Source organism: Archocentrus centrarchus, unplaced genomic scaffold, assembly GCF_007364275.1.
Source record: "Archocentrus centrarchus isolate MPI-CPG fArcCen1 unplaced genomic scaffold, fArcCen1 scaffold_79_ctg1, whole genome shotgun sequence".
Lineage (NCBI taxonomy): Eukaryota > Metazoa > Chordata > Actinopteri > Cichliformes > Cichlidae > Archocentrus > Archocentrus centrarchus.
In genome coordinates, this window is record NW_022060290.1 from 317,428 (window position 1) to 344,854 (window position 27,427).

Below are 27,427 nucleotides of genomic sequence, written 5' to 3' on the forward strand. Positions count from 1 at the left end.
TAATCATTTGATTGTAATTTTACTCTGAAACATAATTTTGTTCATAAGGTAAAAAGAGTAAAAATAAAAGCCAACAGATGCATGATGATAAACTTGTCGTGCTGTTTTAATATTGCAGTTAAACACTCAAAAATACAAAACCCTGCATTCAGGCAGAAACAGAGCCCAGAATACAAAAACCCACATAACAAAAAGGGAAGCTCAGAGGTACACACAGCTCACAGGAAACAGACTGACACCACACCATCTTTATTTCTAAAGCACTTTAAAACAACCACAGCTGACACCAAGTGCTGTACATTAAAACACAAACAGTTTAAAACTAGATCCCACTGGAGGTGAAAGCCAAGGGAAAAAAAAAAAAAAAATAATGTTTAAAATGAACTTTAAAAGTGGACAGTGAAGGAGCCTCTGTAACCTGCAAAGGTGAGTCATTCCATAACTTAGGACCAACAATAGAGAAAGCCTGGTCCCCTCTGAGCCTCCTTCTTGATCTTGGTACCTCCAAGGGCAGCTGGACTGCTGACCTTAGAGACCAACAAGGTATGTAGGGGTGAAGAAGCTCAGAGGTAAGGTGGGGCAAGATTGTGCAAAGATTTAAAAACATACATAAGAATTTTAAAATGGCTCCTAAAATATACAGGCAACCAGTGAAGTGAGGCCAGGACATGGTCATGTGCTCTCTCATAAATTTGGCAGTCAGCATAACAATGAAATGAGATTCCATCCCTTCTGAGGACAGAGCCCAGAGGCAGTAAATACAGTGAGAACAGCAGTGGCCCAGAATTGAACCCTGTCACCAAACCACATGGCAGAGAAGCAGCAGACGATTCAGAACCAAGAATGCTCACAGAAAAGGTTCTATCTGCCAGGTAAGAACTGAACCATTTAAGTACAGTGCTACCAATGCCTACTAAGTGGTGTAATTGAGATATTAAAATGTTGTGGTCTACTGTATCAACGGCAGCAGTTCAGTCAAGTAAAACCAAAACACGGTTACCAGAATCACATTCAAGAAAACCCTTTATTATAGCAGATTCTGTGCTACGAAGGGTTTTAAAACCTCCAGGATGCTGTTCTCATCTAAAAACCATTTCAGCTGACAAAATACAATTTTCTCTAAAACCTTAGAAACAAAAGGCAGCTTGGAAATAGGCTGATAACTAGCCAGTACAGTATGATCAAGGCCAGGTTTCTTAAGCAGTGGCTGTACTACTGCATGCTTAAAAGTAGCAGGTTCAATACCAGGGGACAGACTATAATGGCAAGAACAGGCTACCCTCTACTAGATAAAATTTCTTTAAAAAAAAAAAAATTGTGGAGGGACAGGATCACGGGATGAGCCTGATGGTTTAATCTGGCCAAACTCATCCTCTAAGAGTCACAGACTCAAACTGAGTAAAAACAGCAGAGCAAGGGACTGAAACAGAGGGCTCAGAATCAGGAGCTGTGACAAGAGCCCCGGTACCAGCAACCTTTTCAATAAAAACACAGAAAATGATTGCACATGTCAGGAGAAGCTTCCAAACAGGCATTCTGTGTACTTCTTTAACTGTGCTGTGATAGTGGGGCCAGCAGTCTTTTAACATTTGAGGAGTCACCTGCAGTTTATCCTTTTTCCACCTGCGTTCAGCTCGGCGACAATCCCTCCTGACAGCACGAGTTCTGTCATTAAACCAAGGCTCAGGTTTAGTCTTTGGCTGCCTGGTTTTTAATGGAGCCACTGAGTCCAGGATGGTTTGACAGGAAAAGTAGAACCAAGGAATGAGCTCTTCTGTATCAGCACAACAGCACAAACAACAAACAGAACACCTGGGGGCTTAAATACAGACAGGATAAGAGGAGGATCAGGAACAGGTGGTGACACAGCTGGGGATAATTACAGAGACAAGAGGAAGCAAAACTAAACACAAGGTGCACAGGACTGTCAAAATAAACAAACTGAGAAGCTAAACTGTAAGAAAAACTAATAAACACAACCAGAGATATAACAAAAAACAGAACTTCACCAAAAGGAAGTCAGAACACCGACACAGGACCATGATAATACGTTTATACCCAACGTTCACACTGATGGTCAGTAACACCTTTATCAGCTTTGTCAGCTCGGGGGTGACAGAGTTTCTGATCCAAAGGAATGTGAGTTAAAGCCAAAGCCTAAACTGAGCAGCAGTTATGTGAGAGGAGACGGGGCATCGAGGAATTCTGTAGGAAAAACTCCACTAAATCCACAGTGAAACATTCCTTCCTCCTCTCATCTTTGTCCCATTAATCTGCTGGCTCAGAGCCTCGTGTTACTATTTTGTTAAACTTTATTTTATTGTGAAAAACGACACCAAACGTGATGAAGTGTGGAGGGAGTGGAAATATGGATTTAAATAAATAAATGCATAGGAGGAGTGAAAGATGATGTTCTAGTGGGTAGATATTAGTGACCTGACTTTCCTCCCCACTACACCTGCTCCTGAGGGTCCCAAGTGATGATGGTGATATTGTCTAAATTACCCAGCAACTGGAAAATCAAGGGCAGAGAGAGGAACAAAGGTGATATTATATACTATGAAATACACATAACTTATGACATATATATTATGCATATGATATAATTTAAACTGAAGTAGTAGCGATTGATACCATTATTAATTCTGACAATAGTAATAGTGATATAATAATAATAAAATATTTTAAACATGTTTGTGGAAATGCTCTCAGTCCCAGGAGTCTGTTCCAAACAGAGTTAAGCCAATTCCAGACATCATTAATTACAGATATATTACTTCTGTGGTGAGTATGTTCAAGTGAGGGAGAGGGACCCACAGACAAGTCACCATCATCCAGAAAGAGTGGACATGAAAATAATTGTCAGTGCTCCCTGAAGTGTGATCATTCAAACAGCTCTCCCACCCCCACAGAAGGACGACTTCCAAACCCCAGTCCAAGTATCACTGTGCCCAGTGTGATTTACCACGGTACCTCTGGAGCACTGTCTCCTGTTTGTAGGTTCCTGAAGTGTACAACAACTTTAAAATGTGGGATTTCTCTTTTCTTATTTTACTGCTTGTTGTTCAGCTGTCGCACATTATTTGCATTACAGTGAAACTTTTGTCACCTCTCAATTATCTGCTGTTCCTCCTGCAGATCAGAAGCAACCCCCATCTCTGCTGTGTGTAGATCTGTCTCAGTGAATGCCATCATGGTGTTTTGTCCTTTAATATAATTAAATAATGATTCTTAGATTACTGTTAAAATCCCATTTTTAAAAGTATGCAACCCAGAGTATATCAATAAAACTGCTGCTATGATAACAAACTTTGTGACATCATGATGAATTCATAATAAATTGTAACTTAAAATATTCAGCAGTCATTTGATGTAATAATCTGACAAGTTAGAAGATGTGTGTGTAGCTGTTTAGGTCAGAATATCACTCTTGTACCTTGGACAGTGAGACCATGGACGCTCAAGAGGGTTTCAGCAGTAAAGAAACAAACCAACAGAAGCTGAATATCGAGTTGGAAAACCTTAAATTTATGGAATTCACATAGTTTAGACATCATCTTATTGGTAGTCTTCTAATATCCTGTTTTCTGGAAGCCACCAGAAAACAGTGCTGCTCTCAGTCCTGTCGCAGACATAATCCCTGCCCCACAAAACTCAGATCAGAGTTACACACCACACCCACATCATCACTGGATAAATACACTTCACACAATATACTGTATGAATGCAACATTAACCCTTTATAGGGTGTCCACACACTTTATAGATGACGCTTGTCTCACTGTTTTTTATGTATATGCTTCTTCTTCTTCTTTTTTTTTTAACCACTTACAGGAAAAGAACCAAATTTGGTGTCTGCGTTCATAATTTCATCAAACTGACAGGATCCCCAACATAGAGCCCCAAACCCCCACAGAGCTTCCACTGTTGCACTTAATGACGTCCTCCATACGTACTGATGACACGTTGAATTTGGATTCATCACTGCATAAAACCCATTGTTTGTTTTTTTCAGTGATTCATAGATCTGTGTTAAAGCTGCCAGTCTATCCAAGAGTAGAATAAAGGACTTTGCTAATAGTTAATCATTCATGAAATATAATTGTATATAATTGTAATCAAGTATAAATCTAACCAGTATAAAGATTAGGATAATATTAAGAATGTGGGCTTATCTGTCTGTGTGTGAGATGAAAGGAGGAAGTGCAATAATCTTTTCAGAGAGTGTGTGTGAGATACAGGAAGTGCACTAAATGTGCCAAGAACATGAAAAGTGTATCTGTGTGTGCATCTGTGCATATGTCATCAGCTGATCCAAAATGCTGCAGCTAGAGTACTGGCAGGGACTAGAAAGAGAGAGCAGATTTCTCCCATATTGGCTTCTCTTCATTGTCTTCACAGCGTATGAAGGGACGCAGTACGAGCGCTGTATGTACACAAAATACAGTGACAGCGGAGTTTTCAGGTTTCCGGTGTTCTGTCAAAAAAAAGAAATTACCTTTTTTTAAAAATGTTTTTTCTTTGCTTATATTGATAAATATACTGGTACACAGGATTTATGAAGGGCTTATATATAAAATGAAGAAATGACTTGCTCTTACCCTCATTATAAAGAATATATTGTAGCGTCTGTTAAGATGTTGAAGAAGATGGCAACAGATTGCCAGCAAAAGTTGCTCTTTTATTAACAATTAAATGGTTGCTGTGTGCTGCAACTAAAACAAAACAGTAACAATGAGACTGACTCTGATAATGATGAGAGGGAACCCGGCATGCTTGATGCTGAAATCTCCCAACTGTTCAACTCAGACACTGAACATGAGGAATTTGATGGATTTGTGGAAGATGAATGATTTAAAATGTGAGGGTATTTTCTGTATTTGTTACAACTGAACAATATTCTGAGTTATTGTGAATGAGTTGAATAAAGTTTGGCTTACCTGACGCTTTTGTTTCGCTCTACATATGTTTTATCATGCGGCTTATGTATGAAAATAGACCCGTTCATTGATATTGAGCCTTATGGTCTGCAAAATACGGTAGTTAAAATCTATTCTATTGTCAAATAACGGTCTTGTCTTTCCAACAGGCCAAAACCAGAACATGTTCACCAAAAACAAACAAACAACCATCAAAACCTGACATAAAGATAGAAACATTTAAAGTTTGCAGTTGTTGATTAATAAAATGTATTTAGTTATGCAGATACAGTTTCCTCTTGCTTATAAGTAGTCAGTTTACTGTTGCAGGTCTAATTGAAACACCATTTCTCCTCTCCTAGGTCTCAGCACTAGCTAAGAAGCCAGCATGTGTGCCTGGGTTTGAGTCAGATCTGCTGATTTTCAGAGTGTCCAGGCAACACCTGAGGCCGGGCATGAGGCTGGGCAGAGGTAAGAACAGCACAGGAATCTAAAGTCCAGTATCATGTCACAGGAAGTATTTGCTTTGTTTTGGCCCAGATGGCCTTCGGCAGATCTCTCCAGTACAGGGTGAATCAAAGAGAATCATCAGATTTCTTTTTTATTCACCTTCTACCAGGGCTGGACTGGTAATCGGGCGTACCGGGCATTTGCCCGGTGGGCCCACAGTCCTCAGGGGATGATGCTGTTGGATTTTTTTTCTTCCCGTTTTTTTCTAAGAGACCGGCCCACAATTTAGAGGGGGCGGCCCACTGGCCCATCTTCAATATAGACAGTAGTCTGAACCAATCAGGATATACGATGAAAGTGGTCCCACCCTTTCTCTGCGTGGTGCCCCCTGAGTCCGGTAGTTTCAGTGTTGAGCGCATATGTTAACAGAGAGGCAACATGGAGAAACCAAAGCGGCAGAAAGAGGGTGCGGAGAAATCACGTGGGAAGAAATAGAAGAGTGTCACTGTAGATGCTACAAAATGCGTAAAGATCACAGACATGTTCGCTGCTGTAAACTCCACGTCCTCCGTTAACAGTAGGCAGAGCCGGTCCGAGGCTGCATAGGGTCCCCTGACCACCAGGGGGCCCCCAAGCTCACCCACATTTGTCATGAAACTTTTTGGTTTGTTTTAATTTTTTACAAATGCCAATTTCCTAAAATAAAGAAGAGACTATTCTAACTGTCCAGATTTGTACACTTGTAACAACACTAATTTAATGAGTAGGCTACACTCTAATATTTCTGTCTCAGAGTGATGCTGAAAAGCTAATTCGTGCATTTATTACTTCTAGGTTGGACTACTGTAATTTGTTATTATCAGGCTGTCCTAAAAGCTCCCTGAAAAGCCTTCAGCTGCAGCTGCATTGGCTCCCTGTTAAATCTAGAATAGAATTGAAAATGTATTTAAAACTTTCCTTTATGATCAGTGATGTCAGTAATGCGTTACTTAGTAACATGTTACTCTAATCTGATTACTTTTTTCAGTAAGGAGTAATCTAATGCATTACTATTTGCAATCCAATAATCAGATTAAAGTTACTTATGCGTTAATATTTTTGTCATTTTCCTGTAGCTCAGGAGGTAGAGCAGGTCACCGACTGATCTGAAGGTCAGCGGTTCAATTCCTGGCTATTCTATTTACCATTCTTGCCTCTCAGGGAATGACATCTGGCCGATGCGACAGTTAACTCCCATTTTCAGCATGACAAATGTAAACAGTGGAGGGAGGAGAAAGATGTGCGTTTTCTAGCTGAAATACAGGAACTATTGTGAACTACTGTGAGTGTGTGTCAGCTAAAGATGACAACATCAAGGTTAGTTGTGCACTCTGTGCTGGTGACAAAGTGCTACAGTATCTAGCTTCAAAAACACTACATCAGATTTGAAGAAACACCTGGAGTCACAGCACAGTCACACTTACAGAGAGTCCCACCAGGTGGTGAAGCAGAGCTGCAGCTAATGCAGGAGCCCCCCAGCACCCAAACAACAAAAGCTGGACTTCAGTACAAACCAGTAAGTGGGGGAGAGCTGAAGAAGCTGGTCGGACAGTATGTAGTAGAGGAAATGCTGCCCTTAAACACGGGCTGACTCGCCCTCGTTTCATGGTTGTCATTTTTATGTTCAGGCAGCAGGGGGGGTACTTGCCAGAATGTGATTGCCTGTATTTAAATGGCTGTAAATGACTGGTTGACCTATAATCTGTTAAACATGTGTCAAACATACCTCTCACGAATGAGATTTTGAGAGAGAAACAGCATTTCTATCACAAGGTAGAAGCTTGTGATAAAAATTCGTTTTTTCTGTCAAGTAAAAACTGTTGGACATTAAAAATGTCTTTTTAAACAGAAATCTGGCTCAGAAAGCTGCAGAAATCACAACAAATATAACATCGCAGATCTATAAAGATATTTGAAGTGGCCAAAAAGCTCTAGATTGATTATAATGTAGGAACAATAACACAGACTCCTAAAGATTGTTGAAAACAGGTTATTTCTGCATTTTATATATAAGCCCTTCATAAATCATGTTGACTGCACTCTATTTACGAATATAAGCAAAGACATTACACATAAAAACACACAGAAACATCAGAAATCACTTTATGACAGACGATCACTTTTTGCACAACACCGGCCGCTGTTAAAAGTAACTAATAAAGTAACTTGTAATCTAACTTAGTTACTTCTACAATTAAGTAATCATTAAAGGAACTAAGTTACTTTTTAAAGGAGTAGTCAGTAATCAGTAATCAGATTACTTTTTCAGGGTAACTATACCATCCCTGCCTATGGTCACGAGCTTTGGGTAGTGACCGAAAGAATAAGATCGCGAATACAAGCGGCAGAAATGAGTTTCCTTCGAAGGGTGGCTGGTCTCTCCCTTAGAGATAAGGTGAGGAGTGCGGCCATCCGGGAGGGGCTCAGAGTAGAGCCGCTGCTCCTCCACATCGAAAGGAGCCAGTTGAGGTGGCTCGGGCATCTGATTAGGATGCCTCCTGGCCGCCTCTTGGGTGAGGTGTTCCAGGCATGTCCCACTGGGCGGAGGCCCCGTGGTAGACCCAGGACTCACTGGAGAGATTATATCTCTCGGCTGGCCTGGGAATGCCTTGGGGTCCCTCCACATGAGCTGGAGGAGGTGGCTGGGGAGAGGGAAGCCTGGGCTTCTCTGCTTAGGCTCCTGCCCCCGCGACCCGGCCCCGGATAAGCAGAAGAGAATGGATGGATGGATGGATGGATGGATGGAGGCAGGGACAAGTTAGGAAAACAACCAATCAGATGCACAGTTGCACAAATTTGATCTAAACACGGGAAGGCCATGCTAGCCTGTGAATTTTTCAAGCAGAGCAGGCCTACTCATCAATTTTTTATTGTTATGCTCCATAAACAAGGCCAGGTAAACAAAGATGTTGTTTGTTCAATTTGTTTGTGTGTGTGTTGGTCTTTCAAGCATTAATAATATTCCATAACTCTGAAATGCTCCAGTGTGAGGCCCAGCTCGCTCCAGTTCCATCTACAGTAACTGTTTGTTCCTGGCAGTGTGAGCTAACATGTTGAAAGTAAAACTTACTGAGGAAGATATACATTGCTCTTTTCAACAATACGCATTAATAAAATCTATACAGATGCTGCAAGGCCCCAACTCTAAAGAAAGTGAGGAAAACAAATTCTTAACTTCATATTCACTGCTAACAGTTGATTTAACAAGGAGCTGTTTCTAGTTTAGCTCATAAGTTCATGAACATGTATGAAATTTAAAGGTCAGTGACATATTTTAAAAATGAAGACTTGATCTGACAAAGTAAAGTTATCTGATGAAAGGAACATTTTACAGATATGTCCTGAGACAACTGCAATGTCACTGAAGGGCCCAAACCTTTAGATGTTTTTACCATTTCATCAGTTAACTCTCCACCCCAGAAGAATTCAATGTTTCAGATTCTAAGAATTCTGAAAAAAATCTGACAAACATTCTAAACTCCTGAATACAGCTGAAAAACTGCTGCAAAGGCTCAGTTATAAACTACTTTTAATTAATGAGATCACAAGTAGCTCTTTTAAACTTAATAGAGTATCTATGATCATTTAAGAGTTTTACATTCACATCATCTGTTACTCGTTATCTCTGTCTTATTATTTTTTCCTCCTTCCTCATCTCCACCACATCCTCTTCCTCCTCACCTCAAGTCTCATCTCTTCAACAGTAGTCAGGATTCTAACACATGCAAACATACATTAAGATAACAACATAACAACTGCTGATTATAAGCTAACATTGTGCCAGGTAATATTAGGATCAAATGTCCTAAAAATCCCACTTTGCCTCTGATAAACATTTTGATTACATTCTCTCTCCGTGAGACTTAATGTTAGATCCACCTTGAAGAAAGTTTCAGTGATGCTGGTATTGTGCCAAAAAGGGATTGGCTGTATTTAAATGCCTGTAAATGACCTTTTGACCTGGAATCTGTGTCTCAAACATTTCTTTGGAGAGAAACAATATTAGTGTCACAAGGCAGAAGCTGCGATCACTTTTATATATTCTTTATTTCCATCCATCCATTTTCTTCTGCTTATCCGGGGCCGGGTCGCGGGGGCAGAAGCCTAAGCAGAGAAGCCCAGGCTTCCCTCTCCCCAGCCACCTCCTCCAGCTCATCCGGAGTGATCCCAAGGCGTTCCCAGGCCAGCCGAGATACATAATCTCTCCAGCGTGTCCTGGGTCTACCACGGGGCCTCTTCCCGGTGGGACAACCCAGGAGGCGGCCAGGAGGCATCCTAATCAGATGCCCGAGCCACCTCAACTGGCTCCTTTCGATGTGGAGGAGCAGCGGCTCTACTCTGAGCCCCTCCTGGATGGCCGCACTCCTCACCTTATCTCTAAGGGAGAGGCCAGCCACCCTTCGAAGGAAACTCATTTCTGCCGCTTGTATTCGCGATCTTATTCTTTCGGTCACTACCCAAAGCTCGTGACCATAGGTGAGGGTAGGAACGTAGATCGACCGGTAAATCGAGAGCTTCACTTTTACGCTAAGCTCCCTCTTCACCAGGACGGACCGGTGCAGCGTCCGCATCACTGCAGAAGCAGCCCCGATCCGCCTGTCGACCTCCCGTTCCCTTCTCCCATCACTCGTGAACAAGACCCCGAGATACTTGAACTCCTCCACTTGAGGCAAGAACTCGTTCCTGAGCCGGAGATGGCACTCCACCCTTTTCCGGCTGAGGACCATGGCCTCAGACTTAGAGGTGCTGATTCTCATGCCAGCCGCTTCACACTCGGCTGCGAACCGTTCCACTGCGAGCTGGAGGCCACCCCCTGATGAAGCCAACACAACCGCATCATCTGCAAAAAGCAGAGATGAGACTCTGAGGCCACCAAGGAAGAAGCCTTCCGCCACCTGGCTACGCCTAGAAATTCTGTCCATAAAAATTATGAACAGAATCGGTGACAAAGGGCAGCCCTAACGGAGTCCGACACCCACAGGAAACGAATCCGACTTATTACCGGCTATACGGACCAAGCTCTCACTGTGGTTGTACAAGGACTGAATGGCCCGCAACAATGGGCCAGACACCCCATACTCCCACAGAACCTCCCAAAGGACACCCTGAGGGACACGGTCGAATGCCTTCTCCAAGTCTACAAAGCACATGTAGACTGGTTGGGCAAACTCCCACGCACACTCGAATATCCTTGAGAGGATAAAGAGCTGGTCCAGCGTTCCACGACCAGGACGAAAACCGCATTGTTCCTTCTGAATCCGAGGTTCGACTAACTCCTTTCCAGCACCCTGGCATAGACCTTACCGGGGAGGCTGAGTAGTGTGATCCCCCGAAAGTTGGAGCACACCCTCCGGTCTCCCTTCTTAAAGATGGGGACCAACACCCCGGTCTGCCAATCCAATGGCACTGCCCCAGATCTCCACGCGATGTTGCAGAGGCGTGTCAACCAAGACAGCCCTACAACATCCAGAGCCTTCAGGAACTCAGGGCGAATCTCATCCACCCCAGGGGCTCTGCCACCAAGGAGTTGTTTAACTACCTCAGTGACCTCACCCCCAGTGATGGTCAAGTCATCCCCCTCATCCCCAGACTCTGCTTCCACTACAGAAGGCATGTCAATGGGATTCAGGAGGTCCTCGAAGTATTCCTTCCACCGTCCGACTATAGCCTCAGTTGAAGTCAGCAGCACCCCCCCCCCGCACTATAAACAGTGTGAGTGAAGCACTGCTTTCCCCTCCTGAGTCGCCTGACAGTTTGCCAGAATCGCTTCGATGCCGTCCGAAAGTCTTTTTCCATAGCCTCACCGAACTCCTCCCACACCCGAGTTTTTGCTTTGCCCACTACCCGAGCTGCATTCCACTTGGCCTGTCGAAACCTGTCAGCTGCCTCCGGAGTCCCACAGGCTAACCAAGCCCGATAGGACTCTTTCTTCAACTTGATGGCTCCCTTCACCTCCGATGACCATCATCTGGTTCGGGGGTTACCACCACGACAGGCACCAACCACCTTGCAGCCACAGCTCTGAGCAGCAGCCTCAACAATGGAGGTGCGGAACATGGTCCATTCGGACTCAATGTCCTCAGCCTCCCTCGGAATGCTGTCGAAGTTCTGCCGGAGGTGGGAGTTGAAGATCTCCCGGACTGGGGCTTCTGCCAGGCGTTCCCAGCGCACCCTCACAATACGTTTAGGTGTGCCAGGTCTGTCCAGCATTTTACCACACCACCTGGTCCAACTCACCACCAGGTGGTGGTCAGTTGACAGCTCAGCTCCTCTCTTCACCCGAGTGTCCAGAACATACGGCCGCAGATCTGATGATACGATTACAAAATCGATCATCGACCTGCGACCTAGGGTGTCCTGGTGCCATGTGCACTTATGGACATCCTTGTGTTCGAACACGGTATTTGTTATGGACAAACTGTGGTTTGCACAGAAGTCCAATAACAAAACACCATTCGGGTTCAGATCGGGCAGGCCGTTCCTCCCAATCACGCCCCTCCAGGTCTCACTGTCATTGCCCACGTGAGCGTTGAAGTCTCCCAGCAAGACTATGGAGTCCCCAGATGGAGCACTCTCCAGCACCCCGCCCAGCAACTCCAAAAAGGGTGGGTACCCTGCACTGTCATTCGGCGCATATGCGCAAACAACAGTCAGGACCCGTTCCCCAGCCCGAAGGCGCAGGGAAACTACCCTCTCGTCCACTGGTGAAAACTCCGACGTACAGTCAGCAAGCCGGGGGGATACAAGAATACCCAACCCAGCTCGCCGCCTCTAACCAAGGGCAACTCCAGACTGGAACAGAGTCCAGCCCTTCTCCAGGAGACTGGTTCCAGAGCCCAGGCCATGCGTTGAGGTGAGCCCAACTATATCTAGCTGGTATCTCTCAACCTCACGCACTAGCTCAGGCTCCTTCCCCACCAGAGAGGTGACATTCCATGTCCCAATAGCCAGTTTCGATAGCCGGGGATCAGTCCGCCAGGGCCTCTGCCCTCGGCCACCGCCCGACACACACTGCACCCGACCCCTACGACACCTCCTGCGGGTGGTGGGCCTGCAGGAGGGCGGGCCCATGTAACCTCTTCGGGCTGCGCCCGGCCAAGCACCACGGGCTAATGCCTGGCCACCAGACGCTCTCCCTCGAGCTCCCTCCCCAGGCCTGGCTCCAGGGTGGGGCCCCGGTAACCCTATCCCGGGCAGGGTAAACTGTTCCCTTGTTTTTTCACTCATAAGGGTCTTCTGAACCGCTCTTTGTCTGGACCCTCACCCAGGACCAGTTTGCCATGGGAGACCCTACCACTGGGACACACAAACCCCTCCACCACGATAAGGTGGCGATTCACGGAGGATGGCGATTCTTTATTTATCAGGATAAAACACTGACATTAAAATATCTTTTTAAAGAGACAGCTGGCAAAGAGGGCAGCAGAAAATGCAAAAATATAACATTATAGTTCTATAAAGATATTTTAAAAGGACCGGATTGATCATAATGTAGATACATTAATGCAGAGTCAGAAAGATCTTTGCAAAACTGGTGATTTCCTGTTGACTGCAGTCTATTTACCAACATAAGCAAATACATTACACATGAACACAGAATCATTGGCACACAAGTCATTGATTGATCACTTACTGTTTTCATGAAGGTGCTGCAGGTTTAATAAGTGTCCTTATTTTTCTGGAAGAGGCAGTAATGACTGACACACAGCAAAGCAACAAAGACTTGCCAGTTCTTTCTCTATATGCACCACATTTGTAATCTGTTTTTCTATCCTTTCCCAGTGCGCTTCACCGACTGCACAGACCACTCAGTATTTCCTTTCAGCAGTGATGACAGTCACTTTGGCTTAAAGGCAGACGGTGTGTTAATGGTGAGTAGTGTTAACAGACTGGACTGCAAAACTGGAGTTAGTTTAAAAAGTGCAGTAAAGTTTGTGAAGAGTTGCTCTGATGAAGGATGCAGTGCCTGCATGTTGTGTTCCTACTGAGGGTTGTTTTAATCTTCCAGGTAAAGCGACAGGTTGTTCTTCATAAAGGACACCGGACCTTCTTCATCCACTCCTGGGACTCTGAAGGTCACAAAGTAACAGTTCCAGTCAGTGTGGTTCACCCTGAGCATCACCATGGGCACCATCACCATGAAGACCACATAAACTACGACCATGAGCATCACAGTACTGAAGTGGACTCTGCTAACAGCAAAGAGGCAGGTTTAGAGACACTGTTGAATGAAACATGAAGGAAAAGTAGAAATACATTAAATCCCCCCCCCCCCATAGAATAGAATAGAATGTCTTTATTGTCATTATACAGGATGTACAATGAGATTGGAGGGCCATTCCTGTTCAGTGCCATGCAGTAGAAAGTCACATTTCCTGAAATATAAAATGGAATGTCTAAAAATATACAGAAAATAAAACAATGTATAAAAATATATACATTGTAAAAAGTATTTACATTTAATAATAAAGTATTACACTAGTGCTGTGGTTCTCAAATCCAGGCCTCATGGCCCGGTGTCCTGCAGGTTTTAGATGTGTCTCTGCTTCAACACACCTGAGTCAAATATAGAAGTCATTAGCAGGTTTCTGGAGAACCTGACTGCATACTGAGGAGGTAATTCAGCCATTTGATTCAGGTGTGTTGATCAGGGACACATCTAAAACCTGCAGGACACCGGCCCTCGAGGCCTGGATTTGAGAACCACTGCACTAGTGAATGAATATTGGTTATTACACATTATAGGGGCGATATATATTGATCAGTATGAATAATATAATATTGCACACAGATGTGGGTGTTGCACAGTTACAGTGGGTGAGTGTGTGAGTTCAGGGTGGTGATTGCTCTGGTGAAGAAACTGTTCCTGAGTTTGTTCTGGCTTTGATGCTCTTGTAGCGCCTGAAAGAGGGCAGCAGGACAAACAGGTCAAAGCCAGGGTGTGAGCTGTCCTTCATGATGTTCCTGGCTCTGCTGATGCAGTGGGAGGTGTAGATGTCCATCAGGGAGGGGAGAGGGCAGCCACTGATTCTTTGTGCTGTCTTGACTACCCTCTGAAGCCTCACCCTGTCTGCCTCAGTGCAGCTGCCGTTCCATACTGTGATACAGTACGTCAGCAGGCTCTCAATAGATGAGCGGTAGAAGGTCAGCAGCAGGTTTGAGTCCAAGTTGTTCTTCCTGAGGACCCTCAGTAAGTGAAGTCGCTGCTGAGCCTACTTGATAACAGCTGTTATGTTATCTGACCAAGAGAGATCAGCAGAGATGAGGACACCAAGAAACCTGAAGGTGTGGACCCTCTCCACACGCTCGCCGTTGAAAAGGCTCCTCATGCAAAATATCAGTTTCCCTTTAAAACAAGCTCTCTGTGGCTGTGCGTAAATGGGAAGCTGTCTCCAGGTTTAGTTATTTTCATAGCTGTGTTGTCCACGTTGCTTGTTTGGAGTATTTGTGGCTCAGGAGGTAGAGCAGATCATCTACTAATCGGAAGGTTGGTGGTTTGATTCTTGGCTGCTCCAGTCTGTGTGCAAAGGATTTTTGGGCAAGCTATTGAACACCCCCCCCCCCCCCCCCCCCCCCCCCCCAATTGCTCTTGATGTTAGTTAGAAAGCAGTTAAATGTAGAATAAAGTGCTCGTGTGAATGAGGTGAATGCAAACGTGTGACATAAAGTGCTTGAGTGGAAAAGCTCTATGTAAGAACTCGTCCATTTAAGCCATCTGGTGTTTTTTGTCAGCTGTTTAATTTCACAATTTAAATGCATAAAAGCAAAAATTACTGCCAGCCTTTGAAGCCTATGTGACATGATCTCTATAAAGTTCTTATAAGTATCATGAGTCAGAAGTTCAGTTGATTTGATGAAGCTCTGAAGTGAAGAGAGAAACAGATGTAATCTGAAGTTTCCACTGAAAATGTATTTGTGGTCCCACATAAATGGATCCTGCTGCTTTCAGTTTGATATCCATTGTGAGTGGGTTTAATATTCCACAAACTGTTCAACGTAGGAAACTGTTCATTTGAACTTGATTGCTAAAAGTGGTTCCTGTCATCAGGTGATCCATCCTGAACAGCTGTCATAGGTTCAAAGGTGGAGCAAACTGTGGACAGTCACAGAGCCGAGAAGCATTTAGAATTAATCAATCAATATACTTTATCCCTGCGGGGCAATTTGATTTACAGCCAACAGCAAAAAAAGAAAAAAATCAACAATCAAACATACAACCAGGGACACAGAATCTTCAAAAAGTTAATGGTGGGAATAAATGAGAAATTGAATCTGTTTGTTCTGCATTGCAGCAGAGTGTACCTCCTTCCCGAAGGCAATAGCTGATACTTTGAAGAGTGCTATCACTCTGAATCCTCTCTGCCTTCTGGGTGGCTTAAAGGCATCAATGAAGCCAGATGACACTTATCAATTAGTTAAACTGCAGGAATGTCTTAAAGACATTAAGGCCTGGATGACCTCTAATTTCCTGCTTCTAAATTCAGATAAAACTGAAGTTCTTGTACTCGGCCCCACAAATCTTACACTGATAAAAATGATTCTGGGGTGAAGTAAATTTATCATAACTGAATCTGTGAAATGAACAATAAAAAATCAAGTTAGTATCTTTACACAAATATACATAGTATTGAGGTCAAAAACATTTGTTCAAGATACAAGACATTGTACGTTTTGTCAGAAACTAAATTGTTTAAGTACTGAGAGCCAATCTTTTTAAGTTCATCCACACAACAAAAAATAATCTTGTTATCTTTGTTGCGTTTCATCTGCGTTGTTCATTTGGGATAGACCCTTTTCACATGACGTCACACAACTTCTGTTCAGCCTCGATGCTGGGGATCTTTACTTCTGGAAGATGGAGTTTACACAGTCTAATACATTTGCCACAAATACGGTATCAGGATATACTATGACATACAGACAAGTTTTCACTGACAACATGTTCAAAACTGGACAAAGGCTACAAATTCTTCATTGAACATTATGGAGGTACGTGTTTTTGTCTTTGTCTTCTAGCTGTTAATTAATAGGATAGCATTAGTCAGTTTGTTAGCTAGCTAACATTACATGACCTTTCTGCTTTGCAAATAGAACGTCTTTAGGCTCTAATTTTGATCAGGTCCTTATAGTATATCCAGGGTTGCAACCTGTCACCATAAATAAGCAATCGTTTGTTATTTGGCAGTTAAATGTGGTTTCCCGGTGCTGCCTGAGCATCCTGAAGTTTCGGTTGCCTACAGACACCAGTTATGCTAATACATTAACAGTAAATAAATAAATATTCTCAAAAAACTATATATATATATATATATATATATATATATATTAGGGGTGGGACTTTAACGCGTTAATTTCGATTAATTAATTATGGGAAAATTAATGCGTTAAAAATTTTAACGCGTTTTAATCGCACTTTGCACCGTGGAACGTTTCTCAGTGCGCGAGTTCCCGGCATACAGATTATATCGACGCACAATGTCCAAATTAGGGGCCGCATCCTGCGAAGGACCCGGCCCACGTCTTTCGCAGCCCACGAACACCACAAAGGCCGGAAGTGAGCAGCTAGCCTTCATATCAGCTGCCGTCACCTCTGCGTAGCTCATGTCGCCTAGCAACCGTGAGTGCGAAGCACAGCTGTGTAAAAACAGCTGGTTAAACGGAGAACGAACTTTTTCTCCTTTTTGTGGTTTAATTTTAAGTCTTTAATTAAAAATAAGCGGTTAAAACAAGCATAACACATTTCAACATCAAGGAATACAGCTGAGCGAATGATTAATTTCCAACTATAACAAGTGAGACATTAATGTTGAATAAAACTATCCAGTTATGATGCTTAACTTTAATTTCAGGAGTTTGCTTATCACATGAGCACTTCCACCTTTTATTGGTCTGTGTAGTAGACTGGTGGGAAAATAAACAAAATTTTGAAGTTTAAGCTTATGTATATTGATTCATTCATCAACTAAACTTAAATTAATATTTCTCATGTCAAATATTGAAATGCGATTAAAATGCGATTAATTTCGATTAATTAATTACAAAGCTTGTAATTAATTCGATTAATTTTTTTAATCGAGTCCCACCCCTAATATATATATATATATATATATATATATATATATATATATATATATATATATATATATATATATATATATATATATATATATATTATATTTTTTTTGCCATCAGGCAATGCCATCATTGCCTGCGCTCTCCTCACCCTCACCCACAACAGAGCCAGCCCCATCAACCACCCAAACCCAGCCTCACATCCACCTCACAGCTGATCAGGTGAGAAGTCAGCTCAGGAAGACGAAGATCAGGAAGGCAGCGGGTCCAGATGGAATCAGCCCCAGACTGCTCAGGGATTGTGCAGACCAGCTCTGTCAGGTGGTCCTGCACATCTTCAACCTGAGCCTGAATCTGGAGAGGGTTCCTGAACTGTGGAAGACTTCCTGCATAGTTCCAGTGCCAAAGATCGCACATCCCAGGGAGTCCAACCACTACAGACCTGTGGCCTTGACTTCTTACCTGATGAAGACCATGGAGAGGCTCATCCTGCACCACCTCCGCCCACTGGTGAGCTCAGCGCTGGACCCCCTGCAGTTCGCCTACCAGCCTGGCATCGGGGTGGACGATGCCGTCATCTACCTGCTGCACAGATCCCTCTCTCACCTAGAGCAGGCAGGAAACACTGTGAGGGTCATGTTCTTTGACTTCTCCAGTGCTTTCAACACCATCCAGCCTGCACTGTTGAGAGGGAAGATGGAGGGAGCCGGAGTGGACAAGCAGCTGACGGCATGGATCATCAACTACCTCACCAACAGACCACAGTATGTGAGGTGCCATGACTGTGTGTCTGATGTAGTAGTCTGCAGCACGGGGGCGCCACAGGGCACTGTCCTCTCACCCTTCCTGTTCAGTCTGTACACCTCAGATTTCAGGTACAATTCAGACCATTGCCACCTACAGAAGTTCTCAGATGATACGGCCATCATCGGATGCGTATCAGATGGGAACGACCAGGAATACAGGGGGGTCATCAGTGACTTTGTCGGCTGGTGTGAGAGCAACGCACTCCAAATCAACGCCAGCAAGACGAAGGAGATGATCATAGACTTCAGGAGGAAGCCACCCCCTACAGCACTGGTGAACATCCAGGGAAAGGACATTGAGACAGTGGTCTCCTACAAGTACCTGGGTGTTCATCTCAATAACAAGCTGGACTGGAGTACAAACACAGACGTCCTGTATAAGAAGGGCCAGAGTCGACTCCACCTGCTGAGGAGACTGAGGTCCTTTGGTGTCTGCAGGACTCTGTTAAAGACTTTTTATGACTCAGTGGTAGCATCTGCCCTTTTCTATGCAGTGGCCTGCTGGGGGGGTGGATGCACCGAAAGGGACAGGAGCAGGATCGACAAACTGGTGCGGAGGTCTAGCTCTGTGTTGGGATGTCCTCTGGAGTCTGTGATGGTGGTGGGTGAGAGGAGGATGTTAGCAAAGCTGACATCCATCATGGACAACCCCCATCACCCTCTTCATGAGACCGTGGGTGAACTGAGCAGCTCCTTCAGTCAGAGACTGAAACATCCTCGCTGCAGGAAGGAGCGCTTTCGCAGCTCATTCATCCCAACAGTAGTTAGACTGTATAACACATCATAATGTCTTGAGTCACTTGGACACTTTACCTACACTGCCATCACTTTATCCATACAGTCAGATACATTTTATTTATTACACTCACCCATATAATGCATACCGTGTATGCTGTGTACCTTACCGGCTACAAATGTATATAATATTTTGATATCTTTATATAGTGTTTGACGTGTGTGTATTTGTGTGTATATGTAAATGTGGGTATTGACACTGATATATATATTTATGTATATAGTGCTTATGTATATGTGTATAGTTTTTTGCTATTTTATTTTATTCTATTGAATTTTAGTTTTAGTTTTTAGTTTAGTTATTTGTTCTTACTCATCCTTTTCATTTTTTCTCTGTATTGAGCTGCTGTAATGCACAAATTTCCCCGTCGTGGGATCATTAAAGTTTTATCTTATCTTATCTTATCTTATCTTATCTTATCTTATCTTATATATATATATATATATAGCCCCCAGCTATTTAAAGATGGTAATACATTTCTAAGACAAACATAAGAGTGAATAGTATGCATTGCTTTTCATATATGCCCTGTATATTATCTTTGCCAATTTATAATAAAATTTTACTATTAAAATTTGCAGCAGCTTAAACTAACTATTAAAAGAGTTACAAACATGTACAGAGAGGTGATTAGTGTGACTGTCATAGTTTGAAAGGTCACATGACATAATGAAATCTATGTTAAAATTGACATATCTCACTTTGCAGGTCCTCTGCCAGATCCTCACATCATGGCCAGCAGGGAGAAGCTGAAAGACACACATCCACAAGCAGGGATATACAAGCTGCTGCGTGGACTTGAGGGGGATGAGGAGCTGATCCTCTCAATGAGACAGAGACTTGATCATTTCTATCATGACATCTGCATGGATGTCTTCTTAAGTTGTAAACCCTGAGGAATTTAGTTTAATGTTGTAATGCAATTGATATGCCTTTTGTAAATACATTTTCTCTACCAATGCAAAATGGACTTAAATTGTGTATGTACTTCACACACATACACACACATATATATTTTTTTTCAACAATCATTGCTCCATGTACAGTGTTTAATAGAATTATTAAATGTTTGCAAGAAACTGCCAGAAATTTTGTTGTATTTTATGTTTCCTCTGTTCTACCCGTGGAAACCAATTTAATCTCAGTGCTTGTATTTAGCTTGTATTTTGTATAATATCTTGAGCTAGCTGTTTGATTCATGGAGCTCATGTTGAAGCCAGGGAGCAGAACTGAACACATGAGTCAACAGTTCTTTACTCTGTTGCCTGTTTTACTTGTCAGATGTTTCTAGAAGATTCAAATGATTCGTTCTCCTTTGATAGGAGAAAGTTTGGGAAAAAGCATATTTTTTTTATACGTGCTGTTTTGATTTGCTGTAGTATGTGTTTCTAATCTGATATGGAAAAAGGATCCTGATGGCTTCAAAATAAATCAAGTGGCACAAAAAAGTGATGATTTCTGACATGAGAAATGCTTTTCCCCCCAATATCACTCCTTTGCTTATGAAGTTTTTGTCATTATCAGGCTAGCAATTCAGATAAGATTGAATACATGTTCAATATGAAATGCTACTTTAAATTAACAACTCTCATTTTATGTTAGAAATAATAAAATAATGAAAAGAATTGGTATTTGTGCGCAATCTGTTATAAATTCAGTAAATTTAACTTTCAGAAATAATTGTAGATATCTAAAAAAAAAAAAAAAAAAAAAAAAATATATATATATATATATATATATATATATATATATATATATAAATGCAAATGGGGTGGCTGTAGCTCAGGTGGTAGCGCAGGTCACCTACTGATCAGAAGGTCAGCGGTTCGATTCCCGGCTCCTCCAGGCTACATGTCAAAGAATCCACTGGAAAGATATTGAACCCCAAGTTGCTCTCTGACAAAAGCATTAGAGTATGAATGTGTTTGAATGTTAAACAATAAAAGCACTTAGCTTAGTTACTCGTGGAAGTGAATGGGTGAACGTGTTTTATGAGTGCTCACACAGAGTAGAAAAGCACTATATAAGAACTCTCAGACTGCTGGCTTACTTGTGGTTCCTCGGATACTTAAGAGTAGAATGGGAGGCAGAGCCTTCAGCTTTCAGGCCCCTCTTCTGTGGAACCAGCTCCCAGCTTGGATTCAGGAGACAGACACCCTCTCTATTTTTAAGATTAGTCTTAAAACTTTCCTTTATGATAAAGCTTATAGTTAGGGCTGGATCAGGTGACCCTGAACCCTCCCTTAGTTATGCTGCTATAGGCCTAGTCTGCTGGGGGGTTCCCATAATGCACTGTTTCTTTTCATTCATCTGATTTACTTTGTTTATACTCTACTCAGCATTTAATCATTGTTATTAATCTCTGGCTCTCTTCCACAGCATGTCTTTTGTCCTGTCTCTCTCCCCCCTCTCAGCAGATGACCCCCCCTCCTTGAGCCTGGTTCTGATGGAGGTTTCTTCCTGTTAAAGGGAGTTTTTCCTTCCCACTGTCACCAAGTGCTGATCATAGGGGGTCGTTTTTGATTGTTGGGTTTTCTCTGTATTATTGTAGGGTCTTTACCCATAATACAAAGTGCCTTGAGGCGACTGTTTGTTGTGATTTGGCGCTATATAAATAAAATTGAATTGAATTGAATTGGCTCTAACCCTGTACAGGAGGGCAGACTCATTAACCTCATACCTGCCACTGTGCTACAGTTTCACAATGTTCTCTAACTTCAGAAATCTGAACCAACAGATTAAAGAAAGTTAAAACAGGCTCACTAAAACATTTTCATAAAGTTTCTGATACAAATACATACACTGATGAGCCTTTGGCCAAATGGCATCTGTATTTGCATTAAAGTTCTGAGATGTACTGAGACGTCAGTTTCTGAGTGATCTCCACTCCAAGCTTTGGCTGATGAAATGTCTGCATGTTTTCCCAGACTGCAACTGATCCACAAGTGCCTGTTCTGCACTTCCCCAAGTCTGCTGAAGGGCTGAGGAGGAGGAAGAGAGACTGGGTTATTCCTCCACTCAGTGTTTCTGAGAATCACAGAGGACCCTATCCCCTAAAAGTAGCTCAGGTAAGAACTGAATTACCGTGTGATGAATTTGACACTGAATGATATTTAAAATTTTTTTTTTTTTTGCACAGGATGTGTCTGTTGTTTCTTCAGTGGTGGTCATTGTGCCCCCCCCCCCCCCCAGTCCTCCCATACAGTATAAAGTGGGAGGATATTCTCTGTCTGTGAGGTTTTACTTCCAGTCCATAGACTCCAAAACCAAACGGAGTCGAGTCATGAAATTTCCCATATGCATTCTTTACCCTTCAAAGATATGAAACAGGATATTCATATTCCTGGATGTTTAGTACCCTTTGTACACTTGGGCTCCATTTATCTCTAGTGGAGAGTAAACAGTGTCGAGGATTTCAGGCTGTTAATGCTATGATAATATATGCTAATTATATGCAGCCTCTTTCACATGCCTGATTGGCTAAGCCTAATCATGTGATCATATTGTGCTGTTATGGACTGAAATGGAGAAAGTGGAGATTCCCCAAATCTAGCAGCTGACCCCAGTCACTGAACAGCTGGTAGTTGGTACATGGTGAGAAACTGGGGAATCCCAAATATGTGAATACATTAGAAGTATGTTATATCAAGCTTATTGTTATATAAATAGACATTATGTAGTATACACCCTTGTACAAGAGTGCAGTAGGAATTTTCTGATTTACCATGGAAATACTTTGTTTTAGGATGCGGTTACCAAAACATATTTATAGAAATGTTAAAGATTATCACAGAATATCAATCTCTTACAGTATGCTTAAAATTGTTTTGATGTAATGGGAATTGTTAATATTGAAAAAATATTTTTGCTAGAGTATGGCTAATGTTTCTCACTGTCTATTTAATCTATATATAGATGTATAATTTAAGCTTTAAATAATAAAGGGGTGAGAATATAATCAAACTGTTTATCAGAGGAGGGTCACATGTCTGATCTGCTAAAAATCAGTAAATGGGAAAATATTGGGAATAAAGATGTTTTTGTGTGTTAGAGCTCTGACTACAGTTCAGAAGAGAAGGTCTGAGGTGAGAAGAACAGGATGATGTGGAGTTGAGGGAGGAGAGAGAGCAATGGTGGAGGAGGAGGATGCAGAAGAGGCAGCTACAGAAATGAGGAGGAAGGGATAGTGAGAAATAATATGTACAATTGTCAAATAGTTTAAAGAGCTACTTGTGATTTTTTTTTAAATGTAAAACTAATTAGTGACACTAAAGCTTATTTAAATATTTTCTATATTTAGGTGTTTATAATGTTTCTCAGGTTTCCCCTTTCTTTAGAACTCTGAGTTTTGCTACACTGTAGACAGTAAGAGTGGTTTAACTCAGTGCTGCTGTTTTTTGTTTTCTTTCTTCCCAGATCCGTTCCAATGAAGATAAAACCAAGAAGATCTATTACAGCATCACTGGACCAGGAGCTAATCTGCCTCCTGTTAATCGTTTCACCATGGACAGAAACACTGGCAATCTGTATGTCACACAGCCACTCGACAGAGAGGAAACAGCCAAGTACACAGTAAGTTTCCCTCTTTGTCCAGATGTTTTCTAAAGTTTATGTTATGTATGTAGAAAATGAACAGATGATGAAAGTTCCTCTGGTCATTATTCTTGGATGCTGAGATGTTTTTATTTTTGTGAGTTTTAAAAAAGAACACAATCATCTCACAGCATCTAAATGAACAAATATGCTGATAAGAAGTCTCTTCACTCTTGTTTCTACAGTTTTACAAGACACTCAACTTTTGCTTTGATTGAATTGTGTGTAGATTGAATCATTTACAGGTGAATCTGAAACTTTCTGTATTAAAACCTTCTGTGCAGTTTGAAGCACATGCTGTGGGAGACGGAGAAGGAGTCGCTGAGGAGCCCATGGAGATTATAGTCAATGTGATTGACCAAAACGACAACAAACCTCAGTTTAAGACTCAGTACAAAGGAGAGGTTCCTGAGGCCTCTGCCGTCGGTATGTATAGAGGATTTAGTTACATTTGTTGACATATTTAACATGCAAACTCATTTTGTTTTATTTTTGTTCCTGTTCTTAATTCTTATCCATATTGGAATTTTCCCCAAGTCCACTATATGTAATGAATTTTAAGATATTAAACTTACAGAAAGACAAAGTGACACCAAACTGCACCAGAGATTGTTAGGCTGCAAAGATATTAGCAGACCTTTTGCACTGAGTCCATTTTAATTTGGTAAATCTCTTAAATGAAACATTGTGAAGACCGTTAGAAACTTATGCTCCCATTTCTGAATCCCTCCTCCTCCAGGGTTTGAGCTGCTCACGGTTGAGGCCATAGATTTGGATGAGCCAAATACTGACAACTCAGATATCCGCTACCGTATTCTGAACCAGGATCCACAACTGCCCAGTGCCCACATGTTTGAAATCAACTCAATCAGTGGAACCATCAGAGTTGCTGCTGCTGGACTCGACAGAGAGGTGAGCCTTGTTAAACATATTTAACACACGAGTTTCCTTTTACACCCAAGTGCTGAAATGATTTCATAATGACTCAGAGCCAGTAGTAACATTTGTGGCTACAGAGATGGAAGGCAATACATTTGTGGTTTTTCAAGGAATAATCCCATCAGTAATAGTTTTATGCCAACCAACCTGAAACCATGAGCTGAGATTTTTTCTTCAGGGTGATGTTACTGTCAGGCCTCTGGAGAGACTAATTCAGTAGACTGTAAGTTTTTAGGTGTGAGCCACAGACCGGTTTAGTGTTTCCATGTAGTTTCCATGGACCAGCCTTCAAGATGTGGTGGACAAAAGTCAAAATAAAAGATACGACCATAATCAAGTGATATTTTCTAAGTATAATAATAAACATGAACGTATATTAGTATGCAACTCTATCAGCAGCGTCCTTGTAACATCGCGCCACAGCATGAACAACATCCCCTCTGCCCACAGTGCTCTCTGGTTGCCATGGTAACATTTAAACATGCCTTCAAAATAAGAGGCACAAATACAGTAGAAATCGCCTCAGTCAGATTCAAGCCGCCTGTGGAATTTCATCCGACTTGTAAAAAAATCCATCTGAATTGGAAGTCCGATTAAAATCAGATTCTTCCCACTATCCAACAGTTTGGGGTCTAATACCGAATTTCGCTGCAATTACTTCTGCTTCATCTCTGGATTTGCTTCCGCAAATTTTATAATCTCATACTTTTGCTCGTAAGTGCGAGTTTGTAGCTTAGCTTGCCTCCTGCGCTTGCAATGACTGTCTCCAGTGACTGATACTGATATAGACATTAAAGCGAACTCCAGGAGTTGTTGCGCATGAACGAGCCGATGCATGGAAGTGGGTGGACTGGAGCAGAGCAGGGCTGCTAAACTCATTCTGCTTATGGGTCACATTTAGTTGGGAATCATTTACAATGGGATCAGATTTTTCATCCAAGGTATGACGCTGAATCAGTGTGAGCCCTGAGCTTTTTTTCTGACTCATTTTTGCTAGCCTGTGGGTTAGCTGGGTTCGGCACATACATAAATACAAGCTTTGATTTCACATAGTGGCTGCAGAGCCGTGGTGTCGAGCACCTGAGAGTGTCAGCTTGGCTATGTCCGCCTCACTGCTATCCCCGGTGTTGCTAAATATAAATCGTGTGGACTAGTTCTTATATGGCGCTTTTCTACTCTAGGTGAGCACTCAAATATTTAAACAAGTGTTATGTAGGTCAACCAACTGATTTCATTATCCAGGCATGGGAACCAGTGAAGCTTGTGGAGTTTAACTTTAGTGGTGACATATCACATGACCGAGACAAGAGTCTTGACACATCAACAGGGAGTCGTAGACGGATTTAAGAGAGTATCCGCCCATTTTTCAAAATAAAACATATTTCAGACTCAGATAATAAATAAAATGGAAATAATTTAAGTTATTTTTTTTTAAGTGCGACCTGGTACCAAATGACCCACGGACCGGTACCGGTCCGCGGACCAGGAGTTGGGGACCTCTGCCATACAGTAAAGGTTCTCCGCACCCCTGACCACAAAGAGGGTGCTGCAACAAAAACAACCTTGTGATTTAATAGTTAAATTTAAAAAGGTGTGACACAAACTGGAAATAAATTACATTCTCTTTCAAAGTAAAACTTGTGCTTTTAATGCAGAAACCAAGATGTTTCATGAGGCTAAACTTTTACTTTAGAGATTGATATTCTTCTTTTCTGGTTTGCATCACATTTTTCACATTTTGCAGTTTCACTGCTGGTTGGTGAGTGTTTTCTAGACAAGTCAGCAACTTGCAGCTGGTATATTTTAAGTTTGGCCAAGGCTAATATCTGTTAATGCCATCAACTTTGTAGGTATTGGTCTTAAGAAAAAAAAGCTGTGTTAGAGGTGTGTAAATTGTTGTCAATGTTTCTTCCTTCCTGTTGATGAGTTGAACTCCCCTAACAGTCCCTGTCTCTTAACAGAAATACCCACAATACACTCTGACAGTAGAAGCAGCAGATATGAAGGGAGAAGGCTTAAGTGGACAAACAAAAGTAATCCTCACGGTGACGGACAGCAATGACAACGCTCCGGTCTTCACTCAGCTGTCTGTAAGTTTGAAGAACTTGTAACTGGAAACTTCCTGTTTAACTGCTGCCTTTACACTCTGTTAAAGCAGAACACATTCAGTCTGCATCTAACTGGCTTATTGATGCTGCACTCACATGTTGGCTCAGCAAAGACCCACAATAGAACAAATTAAGTCCACATGTGCGCACTCTAACACCTGTACAACATGTGCTGCATTTTATAAATGACTGCACAGCATTCAATAGCTGACATTAAGTAAAATTTATGTACTAATTATTATAAACTGTAACTGCTCATGTAGTTGACAGCTAGTTGTCACAGGTGAAAGTTTACTTAGCTGTATATTTTGGGGTTCATCAGGGTGCCCGGGTTTGAGTGCTAGGGCTGAAATAGAATGTGAGCACTGTGGTACTTTGGAGAAATATGAAACTGTGATCATGAAAATATTAATTTTATGTGCATACTAAATTAGCTGGAAATTCATGACACTGGCAAAAGTTTGAATGATTCTGAATGTGTCAAAACAACCAGCAAAGAAACTGTAATGAGCAGCGATGCTGAGTAACTAATGGTAGGCTGCTGATACGTTTCATGATGTGGTGTGTTTGAAGTCGCTGAATGATGGGTGGCTGTTTCACATTCTTGGGGTTTTCTTTCACACTCATGAAATGTGAGATTTCCTGTCTGACATAAAATTGTTATTCAGATTCTTATGTGCAGTTTACACTGCTGCCCCCTCTGGC

The 27,427-nt window shown here is 42.1% G+C and overlaps 1 protein-coding gene across 1 annotated transcript in view; it reads left to right on the forward strand.

Moving 5' to 3' along the window:
* The first annotated feature begins 2,040 nt into the window (after positions 1-2,040).
* The window catches only part of LOC115777820 (cadherin-1-like), a 53,114-nt gene continuing 27,727 nt past the window's right edge, over positions 2,041-27,427 (forward strand). The window contains exons 1-10 of the mRNA XM_030725819.1: positions 2,041-2,139; positions 5,282-5,390; positions 13,191-13,279; positions 13,417-13,512; positions 20,995-21,003; positions 22,010-22,150; positions 23,499-23,654; positions 23,960-24,101; positions 24,415-24,587; positions 26,576-26,704. Of these exons, the coding sequence (XP_030581679.1) occupies positions 2,041-2,139; positions 5,282-5,390; positions 13,191-13,279; positions 13,417-13,512; positions 20,995-21,003; positions 22,010-22,150; positions 23,499-23,654; positions 23,960-24,101; positions 24,415-24,587; positions 26,576-26,704 (1,143 nt within the window). The remainder of the gene's footprint in view (positions 2,140-5,281; positions 5,391-13,190; positions 13,280-13,416; positions 13,513-20,994; positions 21,004-22,009; positions 22,151-23,498; positions 23,655-23,959; positions 24,102-24,414; positions 24,588-26,575; positions 26,705-27,427) is intronic.